Here is a 15,772-nt window from a genome sequence, read left to right on the forward strand (position 1 = left end):
TCTGATGCCAGTCAAGTGAGGAGAAAAATGCATTTGTCCAAAATAAAATACTGACCCATGAAATGTGGGCTGGTAGCTTTTTCTAAGACTGACATTTCATATTACTCGGTGTCTGTTGTCTAACAGATGTAAAACATTTTTCAAATTTAGATCAGAATCTGCTTGGGAAATTGCTTTCATCAGACAAAAGACTGTTCCCAGTTACTTGGAACATACACAACGCCCTTCTAGTTTCTTGACATCTTCTGGTGCATATGGACAGCAACAAAATCCAACATTTAATCTTCTTATGCCTCCTAATGAGAACTTTGCTTCTAAGATGACCCCTTCCAGTGCTGTGAGTATACTTTTAACTTCTGTTAAGCCAAGCCAAGTAAATATGTATTTTTCAGAGTTAAAAAAAAACCCTGAACCTTTGTTCCATACTTTTGTATCAGATTCATTTCATTCAATTATCATTCTAGTAAGAAAATAATTGGACCTTTTCTAACAGCATGAACTTCCTCAGGATATTGCAGACTTTCTGGGGTGTGTACAAAATCTGGTTAATGGAATCTGGTACTAACTGAAGCATAGACTGATTGGGGATTGTACCATTCAGCTAAATCTTATCTAGTGATTTGAGTTTTATACTTCAGGGATGGAGGAAGTTTTCAGTACTAAGCAGGGAATACAGGAGTAAATGTATTTCTCTGCTATCATTGTAATGACACCTTCCTTAAGAAAGAGACTATTGTTTCTACCAACCCTTTCCCTTATTTCATAAAGGACACTGATTCTTGCTAAGTTATTTTTATAGGTGCACCAATACATTGGTCTATATCATATTGGCATCGATAAAAGCAAAACTGACATTATCGGCAGTCGGCTTTTTTTTGGCTGATGTGGCCAATAATGTCGCTGGTAAATGCCATGTGTGCGCGCGCAGCCAAAGAAATCACACAGCCAGCTTGGCAGTTTGGAGAACAGCATCCAGTGGGTAAGTCTGTTGGGGTGGAGGGGAGGGAAGGGAAGGGGTTTGGGGGAGGCAGATCAAGGCCCACATGTTGAAGGAAGGAGTGGGGCAGGGGCAGACACTGCCCAGTGGGGGTGAGGCGCGGGACAGAGCCACGAGTGGCTCGTCCAGGGTGTATGGGGTTGGCCCAGGACAGGCATAGGGGCGGGGGTCCCCCAAATGTGTGCATAGGGTGAAGGTGGGCTGCTGCTGCAGGCTGAGCCCAGGAGCAGCCCCAGGCTCTTTCCAGCAGAGGGGTTGGGTTGGGGCTGCACTTGGGCTGGGCAGTTTTGGGACTGGAGCTGTGGGGTGGGCCCCCATAGCCCTGCCTTCCAGTGCTGCTGCCACCTCCCTGAGTGCAGCTCAACCCCACACCACCAGGAAGAGCCCGGCCCCAGCCCACAGTGGCATCCCATCCTCACCCTGCACATAGATCCAGGGGTCCTATGCCTGCCCCGGGGGTGCGCACAGTAGCAAGATCAGGCCCCCCCGCCCCGTGTCCCCCAGACAAGTCGCTCACAGCTCTGCCTGTGCACTGCCCTGGGTGGGCAGTGCCTGCCCCAGCCCTACTCTCTCCCTCACCATGGAGGCCTCGATCTTTCCCCCCCCCACATCCCTTCCCTCCCCTCCTCCATTTCACCCCAACAGACTTACCAGCTGGATGCTGCTCTTCAAGCTGCCATGCTGTATATCAGCAATCGATTTGGTATCAGCCGATATCGTTTGTTAATAATCAGCTATCGGTATCAGCCCAAAAAATCTTTATCAGTGCACCCCTAGTTATTTTTACACCTTGGTATGATCTCATTGTATTTCATCTTTATATTATTGCTATAGTTGAACTTTTATATCTCAAACTGCTATCTAAAAAAAGAAAGAAAGGACTTTATTATAAAGCAGTGGCTCCTAGAAAAGGCACTTGTCTTTGGATTTTGGTTTGTCTGTATTTTGAGACCACAGCAATGGATATTTCAGTGCTCATAAGAACATTATTATATACTATTGAATTGCCCATCAAGAATGACCGGGGAGGGGAAGGGTAGGGTCATAAGCCTAACCCCCCCCCCGGTGCCACCACCTCCCAGAAGCCCCTCTGTCCCTCTCCGCCAGCACCCCATGCTGCTGCCATCATCACCTCCAAGGAGCAGGGCTGGGGAGGAGGCATGAGGTTAGCAGCGCTGGCCTGGCCCCCCCGCGCTGTCCCCGCCATCATGACAGCACACTGCCACCTCCTGTCTGTAATGCTGTTGGATCACTCCGATTGCTTGTTTCAGTAACCAATCAGAGTACTCCAGGAACGGTATAGACAGATGGACTGAGCCCTTTATTATATTAGAATTTTTCTACTACTGATTGCTGTACCATGAAGACCTACTTCCAGCTAAGAGTGAAAACTGGGAATTTAACAAAGACACCTACACTTGGTGAAATTAGAGAACACTCTTCTTTTTGTCAGGGCTAACATCAAAATGAGAAATAAGTTCCTTTTGTCCCAGCCATACAAGTCAGATAAAAACTCAACCTAATGAAGCTGTCTTAGACCTAGTACATGTCTCATTAGGCTCACGCTCAGGGGGCTTTTATGGAAGAGACTTCTGCCACTCGTCATCAAGTATTTAACTCTGGTAGTTTGGAGAGCAGTAGAGTCTCCTCTGACCATAGCCTTCTGCACCAGGGTCTGGGTTTGAACCTGAAGACGCAAGGACATTTGGTAGCCTTTTTTCCTCTGTATTTCAAGTCTTGTCATCCCTGGGGCATCAGCTTCCTGAGACTATTTACTTTAGCTGCACAGGATGTTGTGGTACATGACACATCTGTAGAGTGGATTAGGCTGCGGTTACAAGCTAACTTTTGTTACTGGATGCTTCTTTTCATGTGAAATTTGTTTCTCCCCCTTGTTTTTCAAGACTTGATGAGTTTTTTCAATTATAATTTTTTAAAAACTTTAATGCCTTTAGATAATAAAAGAGTTTCCTTAGAGCGGAAGTAGTACCAAATTCAAAATTATAGATTTATATCCCCCCCTTACACTTGAGCAAACCAGCAAACATTGTTTTAATTAACATTACAGATTTTTAGTGCAAAGGAACAATTTTGGAATATAATGTTGTGAAAGCTTCATAGACTAAAAGAAACTTGAGTATTTTAGGATTTCTGTGTTTTCAATCTTTTAAAAATATATTTGATTTATGGCCCATTATACAGCTGAAGAAAATAATCTCTTTGAACAAGTAACAGGGATAAAGTTCCCTTTGGAACTAAGTCAGTAGAAGTTCTTATTTGTTCATATTCAAAATCCACCTAGATATCCCTTCTCAGAGAGAACCGCTAGGACTTGCACTTTTTTGGTGTTTATTTGGATAGCAGTTCTGCATGTAATACACCTAAAAGAGTAGCAGATATTAACATTGTTATTACATAGCTTAACTATAATGCTAAGTTAGCATATGATAAAGGCACTGCCAGAGTGACTGTGATACAGAGCCTTTTAACTGTTGATTAGCAAACCAAGTCCAGCCAAGTGCTGTTTAATGGATGTTCAGCAGTTGTACCTAAGTGACTTTGGTGGCTTCATTCAAGTTCCCAGTTCCATATAACATCCGCCATTATATTTGGCCATAACTGGTGACCATCCTGGCAAAGGGGCAAAAGAATGGATATAGAGCATGAAGAATGAACTCAAGGAGTATTGGTGTATAGGCAGGTTTATCACAAGGTAAATTGTGATGTGAACCTAGTTAACTGCCTGTGCGTACACACTCCTACCTCCATGGTAAACATGAGATAACTCCCCCCATTTTCACCAAAGGCAAGCAATCTTGCATTTATCTTGGATAAGAATGTACATGTAAGTTACTAGGAAGTAGCTAAATTCACGCAGTAGCTAATTTTGCGGTAAGTTGTCCATATAGCTATACCTTGAGGATGTTCTTTCCATAACAGGTTTGGAAAACATTGTGTTGAGGAAGCTTGTAGCATCACTGACAGCCCTGGAGAACATTCGAAGTTGGTTTTACACCCTTCCCCAGCACTGAAATTCAGATGCAGTAAACATGATGAGAAGCCCTGTGAAATAAACAGAGCCTGTGACTCAGTGGAAGCAGAAGTTTTCTAGTATGCTATGTGGTGTACAGTATTCGACACCCTCTTAAATATGCTAACAACTGGGCCTCTCCGGCTTTAACAAAATGCTTTGTTCAAACCTCTGTTTCAGTCCTCGTCAGTAGTCATCTCTAATAAGCTTTGTAATAAAATGACTTAGTTAAAGTCTCCCTATTAAAATGTCTGCACTGCGCAATTCACATGCATTTTCTGAAATGAGAAGTGACGCTTTCAAGTGATAAAGCGATCTTTAGCAGGTGCTTCTCAAACAAGGCATGCTTATACTGACACTTTTTTAAAAATAATTCCAGAGAACAGTTGCTTTCTAGTACCTGGGCACAGTGGGTCTAATGCATATATTTGTGAATTTTGAATGTCATTTATTTTGGCTTCAACATTTCGTCAATATTGATTTAATCCAGCCATCTCTTTTTTTTTTTTTTTTTTTTTTTTTTTATTAAGATTAACATGTGTTTCTAGTCTGGTGTTTGACCTACTTTAGAAAATGACATTTCATGACTTGTGATTTCTTTCTTAGACAAAAACTGGATTCAAGAAGAGAGAGCAATCTCCAATTATTTCTGAAGACAGCAGCCCTACTGATGTGTCTGCTACTGGTAAATGCTTATTTTAATTCATTTTTCCTTTTTTTTTTTTTACAATTACTCTTCCACAGAAAGAAGTACATAATGTGGCTTAATAGGCTTTAAAGAAAGGTATCTAGGCCATACTGAGTAAAGCTAGGATGAATGCATTGTCCAATAACCCCTGTCAAATATAAGTTATGTTGGACATTTTTTTTGGACAAATAATTTAAACTAAACAAAGATGAATGATTATAACATTTGCTGTAGGGCTATAGTAATCAATAGACTCCATTGAAACCAGTTAATGAAAACTCAGATATAAATCAAGGTTAGGTTGCCATAGAAACAGTGCTTTCTCAGTTTGCTGAAATACCATAGAGGTATTCTGCATGTACCTTTTTTAAAGCAGGGCAACATATCATGGGGACAAAAGTGAATGTTAACAGAGCATTCATGTTGTTCAGTTATACACAAGGGCTACATTAAAGTAAAAAATGATAGTGAAATTTTCTGTATGTCTTTGGTAGGTATATTGTTAAAACAAAAATGATATTATATTGTTCATAACCCTAGAGATTTTGGAACGATGACATTTTTAATTCACAAGAAGCAAAAGAGTAAATGCCTACTAAAATATTTCATTACAGCTGAACATTTATTCTCTGTACTGCTGTGCAGAATATCTTTTTGACCATCATTAAGTAGGGACCAGGAAAGATCTGCCTTTTCAGTGGATCAGTCCACATTCACAAGTTCCAGTTTTGATTTATTGAAGGAAGGATAAACATAGGACTAGAATCATCTACTGACATTATTGAAGTTGTATCAGCAATTAATTACCCTAATTCCTGTACTTCCACTGCTAAGAAAAACAAGGTCATTCTCATGGGTGACTTCAGCACAAGAGTTGGGTGAGACTCTGAACTCTGGAGTGGCACCACTGGGAAAGAGGGGTTGTGGAAAGTCAACTCCAGTGGTATCCTCCTTAATAAATGTGCAGAGCTTGACTTACTCATCACGAATACTGTTAGACCCCAACTCCATGCGGCGCCCAATGACTAAGGAGGCGACGGTTCAATCGCTCATGGATCCTGTAACTCATTAGCCAGAGCAAGCAGGGAGCAAACACCAGCACACATTGCTTGCAACAGCTTTATTCAGAATGGAGACAGCTTCAGACAAGGGTCCCTCACAGCCCGTGAACCAGGACCCGCAGCCTGTGAACCAGGGGACCTGCACTAAACGTTAGTTCTTTTCACATTTTATACACCTTGATTCATGCTTATTAACATTCACTCCACCTCATCTCTCTTTACGTTCCACCCATTTTGCCTCCCATTTCAAGGTCCGCCTCTGTTTACTGTTTGCTTCATTAACATGGTATTGCCTATGCATTTCATTCATTTACATGGCTCTGCTAACAGTGCGTGCGTAAGACTTTGACCCCCGCCTTCTCCTTGTCAGTTGTGGTTTCTTGCTGGTTCTTTCTGGTTTCTTGCTGACTTCAGCATCATTTGCAAGGCCGTACTTCTGCTTTGTCCCCTAACGAGAGCCGTTGGTCTGTATCCTATTTTTACACAACACATCATGCACTTTGCACCCTATCCTTTTGTTAGGAATCCATTTACGTAAGCATTAGCAAAGTTAGTTTTAATATGTCATCCTGCCTTGTGACCAGCAGCTTTTGCTGAGACACAGATGAAAGCCTTTATTCAGCTCAAATCCAGTGCTTCCCAAGATCCAAATTCTGTCACCCTAGCAAATACCATCTTCAGACAGAGTGACAAATATAAAACCACTTGGAAACACCCATGTTCCAAGCACTGGCACCTTCTTGACTATGTTATTGTCAGAGCCCTTGATCTTACCGATGTCCATATCACCCAAGTCCTGAGAAGTGCAGATGACTGCTGGATGGACCTCAGTTTGGTCAGTTTAATCATGGCCATGCAGCTTGCACCACAACACCGTAAACAACCGAAAGGAATGCAGAAGAGTTTTAACATCAAGGCACTCCAAGACCAAGCTAGATGTGAGGCTTTTCAGCAACACCTTACTGAGAGGCTCTCTGACCTACCTGATGACATCAGGAACATCCAGGCACACCGGGAGAAGCTTAAGATTGTTATGCACAAGGCATACACTGAATCATTTGGATGCTCTGCTTACCCTCGCCAAGATTGGTTTGAGGAGAACAAGGAAGAGATCCTAGCACTTATCCATCAGAAGAGAGCTGCGTTCTGCATTTGGCAAAATGAACCAGCAAAAATGAGAGGCTTACCAGCGTCTCAGAGCTGTAGTTCAGAGGAGGCTACGGGACATCAAAAACCAGTGGTGGCAAGCGAAGGCCACGGAGATGTAGGGTTTCACTGACCAGCATGAGATGAGAAGCTTTTTTCAAGCAATAAAAGCCATCCACGGACCATGTTCCAATGGCCCAACCCACTTCCAATCCCAAGACGGCTCCACCCTTCTCACAGGCAATGTATCTGTCAAGCAACGCTGGAAGAAGCACTTCAAGACCTTACTCAACCATGAATCTGAGGTCTCAGCTGCCACCAATTGAGTCCATCCCTCAACATCCAGGTCACCCATCTGTGACCTCCTTCGTCCTGGAATTGGGGTTGAGTGTCAAATGGATGGTCAGGCTTTCAGCCTGCAGCACCCTTACAGCAAAATGAGTTACTAAGATTGGCATCGCCAGCCTTCAGTGTGCTGGTGGCTGTTATCCTTGCGCACACTGAGACTGATCTGCAGTCCACCCTTAACCTTTTCTTAGGTGCTTATCACAGCCTAGGACTCTCCCTTAACACTGGGAAGACCAAGGTGCTCCATCAACCTGCCCCAGCACAAACAGCCCCTTACCTCTGCAAATTACCATTGGTGAAGAACCCCTGGAAACCATTTCCTGTACCTTAGCAGTCACCTCTCCCAGCTAGACAGTCTTGATGTGGTAATCAAACAGGATTCACTGTGCCAGTGTAACCTTTGGAAAGCTGCTTCACCGTGTCTTTGCTGACCGAGTTCTGCAGATGGAAACTAAGATCCTGGTCTACAATGCAGTGGTTATCCCAACGCTACAGCCCACTTCAAAGAGAACCATCTTGCTTAGGAGGCCAAGAAATGGCAGAGGAGAAAGGAAGGCATCACTTGTCATATCTATGGAAAAACTTGTTAGAGCACAGAGTGGGCTCCTCAGCTACGTTAAAAACACCAGAAATCCTCCCTCGGCAGACATCATCCTCATATCAAGGGACAGCTGATGATGACCCTAATTCCAAATGAAAAGTCTTATAATTGAGAACTTGATCAATTTTGCATAAGTTGAAACATTCCCTCAAGAATTAGCTGGCAGATTATGAGTTTAAAGCAGAAAGGTTATAGTATTTCATGTAGCTTGAATTAAATCATCAGACACTTTTCACATTGACTGCAAAAAAAACCATAACCAAATTAGGCATTAGAAGACAAAGGCTGCTCTGACCTATAGTGCAGAACTATTCATTAGATTAAAAGGATAGAGGACTTGGAAGATGAATGTCTGTTGTTTCCTTTTTCAACACAAGGTGTTTTTAAATAAATGTTCTATATAAGTGGAGGACAGTAGCATAGCACTTCATGAGAAAGAAAATACCACCCTTCCCTCTCTGGTCAAACATGTCATGTTTTTTATCTCTTTAGACTGCAGTTAAAGATTTAGGATGCTGTTGGTATAAGAACCCTGGGGATCATCCCACATAAACCCAAGTACTATGATAAAAATGCAGTTGTGCTACAGTTGGATTTGGGTTATAAGAAATAATTATGGGCCTTGACAGTCTATGCTGAACACTAGCACATCCTAGACTCTCAGCTGGTGAAGATTGAATGAATATATTACATTTAATCGGTTAAGTTAGTAAATCTCTGTTGTTTTAAAGCGGCTGAGTTTTGGGTCTTGGCTCTGAAAGTTTGTTCCTACGATGTTGCCACAAAACATCAGTTTGTCAAGAACAGTGTTAGTGGAAAATTTCCACGGGTGGTTTTTAAAGGCCACGGTTTATCATCAGAAATAAACTAGATAAGAATAAAGGCTGTACAAACTGTTGATCGTCTGGGGGAGGAGAAAGATTTGTAATCCCTGTACTGTCTCCAGACCTTCCCTCTTTCTATTCTAAGAACAAGCCTTTGATCAAAACCACTTTTTTCACACACCTTATCTTCACCTATTATGTGAGACAATTAAAATTGTTTTTTGATCAAGAGTAATTGTGATTTACGACAAAAGCAACATCATTTTGAACAGCGCTTATAAGCTACGAGCACAAAGCCAAAAGACCCTGTGAACTCAGTAGCCTTGCGCAGACCTCAGTGCAGTCACGCCGTTGTAATCAGCTGAGGTTCTAGCCCCCGTACTTCACAACGTAATATAGCCTGCAAAAGGTGTTAGAGGTAAAGGTTTCCAAGAAGATGTTTTGTTTTATGTTGGTACATACTGAGAACATGAACTAGTCTGAGCTCAGAAACAGATGCTTTGTGAAGGAAGAATTTGTGTTTTGAAGACCTTTCCTGATTTACATGGTGTGTACCTTCTTGTTGATAACTCTGTCCACCCCACCTTCCTTCTGCAAAACTCAGCCAGTGGGGTTTTTTTATTCTATTTTTAAATGAGGTGTTAATTCCTCAAAAGTCTTAGAGAAGCTGTAAGGTCACTGCCATGCTTATAGTCCATGTTCAGAGTCTTCTAAAGGTTTTTCTCTCTCTCTTCTCCAACAGAAGTGTTTCTCCAGTAGGAAAAGCTACTGTTGATTTCCACCCCCTCCTCTCTAAGTATACACCCAGCAAAAAAAAAATGGTGGCTGTGGTAGATAGGTTGTTTTCTTGGGAATGCTTACAATTTTTAACATAATTTCCTCCTGGTATTTATAATTCATAAATATTGGAAAGTAAATGGGTGCATCCAGTGCCATACCTAGACTCCTGATGCCTCCGGCAAACTTTTAGTATTGGGACCCCCTTCGCCAGAGATAATGATAATAATAATCAGACTCATTGCAAAGTCTATATCACATCTGTGGTATCGATGTCTTTAAATAGTTTGTTCTCAATTGACATATGTGTAATACTAAAACTTTTTTTTTCAATTGTATTTTTTTGTTTTCATTTTTGGGTCCCCTTTTTGTCCATGCCCCAGGTGGCATCGCCCATGCCTGTGTCCAGGTCTGGGTGCATCACTGTGTACTGACACACCTTTCTAAAATTATGCAAACCAGCTAATGCACCTGGTGGAAACGAGGGTTGGGGGGCATGGAGTTGTGCCTGTAAGCCACGGTAGTTTGGAATGTCCCATTCCTTGGAGCCATATGGGATTCTAAATCTAAAAATCCTTAATTCAGCTCTGCCTCTCAGTTGCAAGAAAACATCCCTTGTGGTGACAATGCTTCCTAATTGAACATTAGGACCAAATAGTTCCTTACATTTCACGCTTCAAGATTACTGATTATACAAAAGTTTAAAAAATGAGTCTCAGCTTTGAGGGTCTTTATCTGAATACATGTGTGTGTTCCCCTCCTCCCTCCAGAATCACTCTCTCTTCTTTCATAGAAACATAGACCAAGTTTTGCATGTATAAGCGGTGTAATTCTATCATGTCTTATTCTGTCTTCTCAGTTTAAATAATGCCTGGTTTCTCTCCTTTAATTATGCCCCATGTTTATAATAATCTTCTCTTACATTTTGATGCATAATTGTAAAATGGTTAAACGAGGTCCATATTTACTGTTTTGGGCATGAACAGCTTACCAGTCTACTTCTCACATTTAAAAAAGTCATACTCAGCATTGGAGTTTATTCTGGTGATCAGGTGATTAGTTGGAATTATTTTGAACAGCGGGACTTCAAAACACATCCTTCAGAAGGAAGAGTTACAATTAAATTGCCAATTAAAATACAACCTGTTGTCTCCTAGCTGTTACCCCCAACCAGGCAGATGATTACGGACTGCAAGGAAAGAAGATTTCGGTAAACCCTACTGTTCGTCTCAAAGCAGAAAAGCTGGAGATGGTAAATATCTTGTCTTTTGCTTTTTACCCAATAAGTAGAGCATATGAAATACAAAAAGAAAATTTCAAGCTTGAGTACACCTTGAATAGGTAGACAAGAAATTATTTTCCATTTGGATAGTATGTTTATTCTTTATAGCCGTATCTGACTTGACATACTGGGCAAATGGCTTTTTGGGTCGGTCCACTTAACCATTAACTACATTCTTTGCTGGATGTTGGAAAAGCACACAGCGTTGTTTAAGAATATGATATTCAGGAAAAGGGATTCCACTCATTCTTACCTTGCGACAGGTAGGTAACAAGTGGACTTGAGAACAAAATTTTAACCAACAAAAATTAATACAGACGAGCATTTTAAATGTGACATAAAACTAGGTACTGCGGTTAAGTAAAGTGTCAAGGGATCATAAATGGAAAAAATAATGTAAACAAAGCCACCCTACAGAAAAATCTTCAACAAAAGAAAAAAATGGAAAAAGAGAACAGAAAATAGGGAGCTAAGATGTACCACAGAAATACTGAAATAGCCACAAGGGTGTGGCTATAGCAAGAGTGAGAGAGAATGAAAGAAGATAAATATACAAGCCTAGAAAGAAGTAATGTTCTAGCAAAGGATTATTTGGGAATAAGAAGAAATGCAAATCGAAAGCAATGAAGAAGGAAATGAGATTTACAGAAGTACTGTGGAAGGATAGATTGTGTATATAACTTTTTTGGAAACATGCAGTATACATTTAAATGGGTTTATTTGCCGTAACACGCAGTTTAGGCTGTTTTTTCTTTTCTTCATTCCTGCACTTCAATTTGGAAAAGGGATATAACAAATAGGCATCTTTCTGCTAACATTTCGCCTGGTCTTTTGGTGTTGCTAACAAGGAAAAAATATAAATGAGAGAGTAAAGGATAGAAGGAGAGCTTCCAAAATAACAGAAAGATCTTCTAAATACACTTTGCAATATAGGAAGGTTCGATATATATAGGTCCGGACGATCTTCACCCTAGGGTTCTACAGGAACTGGCCGAGGTCATTGCGGGACCCCTGGCGCGGCTCTATGAGCACTCGTGGTGCTCTGGCGAGGTGCCGGAGGACTGGAAGAGGGCCAATGTGGTCCCTGTCTTCAAAAAGGGAAAAAAAGAGGACCCGGGAAATTACAGGCCAGTTAGTCTTACCTCAATCCCGGGTAAGCTCTTTGAAAAAATTCTCCTGGCACACATCCGGGAGGGCCTTGCGGGGGAATGCATGCTCAGGGGCAACCAACATGGGTTCATCGGTGGCAGGTCTTGTCAGACCAACCTGGTGGCCTTTTACGATCAGGTCACCAAATCTTTAGACGCAGGGGTTGCTGTGGATGTAGTCTTTCTGGACTTCCGGAAGGCTTTCGACACTGTCTCTCACCCTGTCCTCATCAAAAAGCTGGGAGACTGTGGTGTCGATGCCCACACGGTCAAATGGGTCGCCAACTGGTTGGAGGGCCGCACCCAGAGGGTGGTAGTGGATGGGTTCTTCTCAACCTGGAAGGACGTGGGCAGTGGGGTCCCGCAGGGCTCGGTCCTCGGGCCCGCGCTGTTCAACATCTTCATCAGTGACTTGGATGAGGGGGTAGAAAGCACCCTGTTCAAGTTTGCTGATGACACTAAGATGTGGGGGGATGTGGGTGCACTAGAAGGGTGCAATAGGCTACAAGCTGACCTTGACAGGTTGCAACGGTGGGCGGATGAGAATAGGATGGGGTTTAACACTGATAAGTGCAAGGTGTTGCACATGGGGAGGAAGAACCGGCACCACACTTACAGGTTGGGGAACTCCCCTCTTGCCAGCACGGAGACGGAAAAGGATCTTGGAGTCGTCATCGACTCCAAGATGAACATGGGCCGGCAGTGTGGGGAGGCAGTCAAGAAGGCCAACCGTACCCTGTCATGCATCCACAGATGCATCTCGAGCAGGTCCAGGGAGGTGATCCTCCCCCTCTATGCGGCACTGGTCAGGCCGCAGCTGGAGTACTGCGTCCAGTTCTGGGCGCCACACTTCAAGAGGGACGTGGACGATATGGAAAGAGTCCAGAGGAGGGCCACTCGTATGATCAAGGGTCAGCAGGGCAGGCCTTATGAGGAGAGGCTACGGGACCTGAACCTGTTTAGCCTCCACAAGAGAAGGTTAAGGGGGGACCTTGTGGCCTGCTACAAACTGGTCAGGGGGGATCAGCAGGTATTGGGGGAGTCCCTGTTCCCCCGTGCGCTGCCAGGAGTGACCAGGAATAACGGTCACAAGCTGGCGGAGGGTAAGTTTAGATTAGATATTAGGAGCCGCTACTTCACAGTCAGGGCGGCTAGGGCCTGGAACCAGCTTCCAGGGGAAGTGGTGCAGGCTCCTAGCCTGGGGATTTTTAAAAGGAAGTTAGATGAGCACCTTGCCGGGGTCATCTGACCCCGGTGCTCTTTCCTGCCAAGGCAGGGGGTCGGACTAGATGATCTACCTAGGTCCCTTCTGACTCTAGCTACTATGAAACTATGAAACTATGATATAGCCATTCCACCTTGTCAGAAACTGCAGTACAGGAATCTGGTAGGATTATTTACCAGCTGGAAGTGACTTAGAGGAAATGTGACTATACAATACCTGGTTTTATGTGATCACCCAGGACATCAGCAAAAATCCATAGCAAAATTACCAAAGTGAAATATGGGAAGAATCTGTTGCATCTTTTCTAGAACAAACTTGTTCCTAATTTTACACTTAATTTCATCTAATTTAAATGGCCCACTTAATGGAGCTTCATAGAGGTTATGAGTAATTTAAGCTAGGGAGGTCATAGGTAATTTAAGCCTCAGGCTGGCAAAGCATCAATAAACATTCTTAACTTTGAATACAGAAGTTGTCTTGTAGATGTACTTATAGTTAAATGCCTTCATAGATGCCTTAAGCTGCCGGTCTTTGAAGTGCAGAAACACTAACGACAAGTTTTAACTTAGCCGAAAAAAGGAAGTGAAAGCAAACACTAATACTTGGCTTGAAATAATTATTTGGGCCGAAGTAGAAGTTCAGAATTGGGATTTTGTATAGAAACAGCTCGCTAGACTATCTAGTGACATCTCACTATCACTTTAATAATCCATTGACGTAGACTTTTAAAGTGGGATATCAGGAGCACTGTAGTTTTTGTACAGCATTACAAATTATAAGGAACTACTTAGAGCAAATAATTTGAGCAAGGATGAGAGACTTTTTCCATACCTATAAGGAGGAACATTACTGGGGAATTGATGCTGCTTTTCCTTTATTAGTCTAATGTCATTACACTTGCTTCAGATTTTTGATATTTCTCAGGCCTTAATATTTCTCAGGCCTTGTACCTGACAGTTTATCTAAATCTCTCCCAACCATGCAGGTAGTCCAGTAAAAGATATAAGTCATTGCCCTTCAGATTCAAGTCACTTTATAAATTTGAGGGTAAGCATTAAGATAAGCTGATGATGAGCGCAGTTTAAATACATTGGTAGATTTGGTCTTGGTGTTAGGTCAGGCCTAAATATTGTCAGAACAAAATATGCCAGCCATAGAAATATTATGCCATGCCACAAACAGTATGTATTAATAAAGAGAGTTTTCAATGGGGAATAACTTTTCATCCATCTCATTTATCTTGTATGTAATAATTATTAAAAAACAGTGCTCCTCCCAAACTAGAAATTCTGTTTCTAAGTGGTAATGAAAAGGCTTTCTTGTCTATTTAAGGTAAAGTCTCGTATTCCATTTTTCTTCCTCCTCCATATACCTCTTTTTCTTCTAGGCACTGAATTACCTTGGGATTCAGCCCACAGCTGAACAACAGCAAGCCCTAAGGCACCAACTACAGAAAGATTCTAATGGGACAGTATCTTTTGGAGGTAATCATTTGCAGAGTACCCTGAAAACAAGTATAGCAGAGAAACACACAGCGGATAATACCCATTTGTATATTTTTCATTATATATCCTTCCCATCAGTATGCATTACTATGGTAATGAAAAGCAATTCTCTGAAGCCAGCCAGGTGCTGATTCCACTATTTAATAATAAACTTGCAATTTTGGACTAGTGCACTGTAGTGGAAATCACATTTCTTCTAAGCAGCCTTGGCTCAGTAGGCATTAAGTGCACTTTCCACTCATTCTTACAAATACATTTCCAACTGTGCCCTGAAAATAGTGTCATTTTACTTGAAGTGTGAGTTTTTTACTTGAAGTCTGAGGTGTTTTCCCAAATGGAAAAGGTTTGTCTTTAAGAAATCACGACGTTCTTTTAAGCAGAAAAACGCAAAGCATCTACTTTATAATGGATTGATTTGTGTAAGTATGTAATAAAATTGACTGATTCTAAACAATATTTCATGCGTTATGGTCTTCTGAAAAAATAACTGTGAGATTAAATTTTGTGCTGGTGGTATTTGCTATCAGCTGAGGTATAACAAACCTCTGGAGTCAGCCACTTTTTTTGTCTAAATTTCTCTTTAATATTCAAGTGTGTTCCAAGTGCTTATTTAAATAAATATATGAGTATTCACACCTGCGTAAAGGGCAACAGGCTTCAGCATTAAGTACAGAATAGCTATGTTAGTGTTCATTAAGCCTGTCAGCCCTGTACCTTCCACAAATAGCACACTTATTTTTTTAAGTCATTGCAAGCATTTGCAAAGTAAAGAGAAAAACTGACTTCAGTGAAATAGGTGCTGCAGATTACAGTAACTATACTGTGTTTTAGATTTTGTTCAGGTTGCGAGAAATCTGTTCTGCGTGCAGCCGGAGGAAGCAGGTGCTGGCCAAAAACCCCTCGCATTCGGGGCCAGTGAAGTCATCAGTTTATTAGACTCGCAGGTAAAGTATATGTTGGCACATGCTAGCATTTAACTCTCAAGAAGAGTATATTAACACAGCTGAATTTACTCAAGCCTGTTGCAGTTCTTGAAATACACTGTGTCATTGTTTTCTTTTAAAATAACTTTAGTTCCTAAGAATCCATTTAAATTTGCAGGAAGCAATTCACAAAAAATACATTGTGAATTGGTATGT

At 41.8% G+C, this 15,772-nt stretch overlaps 1 protein-coding gene across 5 annotated transcripts in view; it reads left to right on the forward strand.

Annotated features, from left to right (window-relative positions):
* The window catches only part of STXBP4 (syntaxin binding protein 4), a 126,196-nt gene that overhangs the window by 27,312 nt on the left and 83,112 nt on the right, over nucleotides 1-15,772 (forward strand). For all 5 annotated transcript variants that reach the window (XM_090059264.1, XM_090059259.1, XM_090059263.1 and 2 more), the window contains exons 12-16: nucleotides 151-337; nucleotides 4,635-4,713; nucleotides 10,631-10,725; nucleotides 14,516-14,612; nucleotides 15,465-15,577. In XM_090059264.1, the coding sequence (XP_089915390.1) occupies nucleotides 151-337; nucleotides 4,635-4,713; nucleotides 10,631-10,725; nucleotides 14,516-14,612; nucleotides 15,465-15,577 (571 nt within the window). The remainder of the gene's footprint in view (nucleotides 1-150; nucleotides 338-4,634; nucleotides 4,714-10,630; nucleotides 10,726-14,515; nucleotides 14,613-15,464; nucleotides 15,578-15,772) is intronic.

The sequence above is a fragment of the Crocodylus siamensis genome, chromosome 8 (genome assembly GCF_052110815.1).
Source record: "Crocodylus siamensis isolate JL-2025a chromosome 8, ASM5211081v1, whole genome shotgun sequence".
Classification (NCBI taxonomy): Eukaryota; Metazoa; Chordata; order Crocodylia; family Crocodylidae; genus Crocodylus; species Crocodylus siamensis.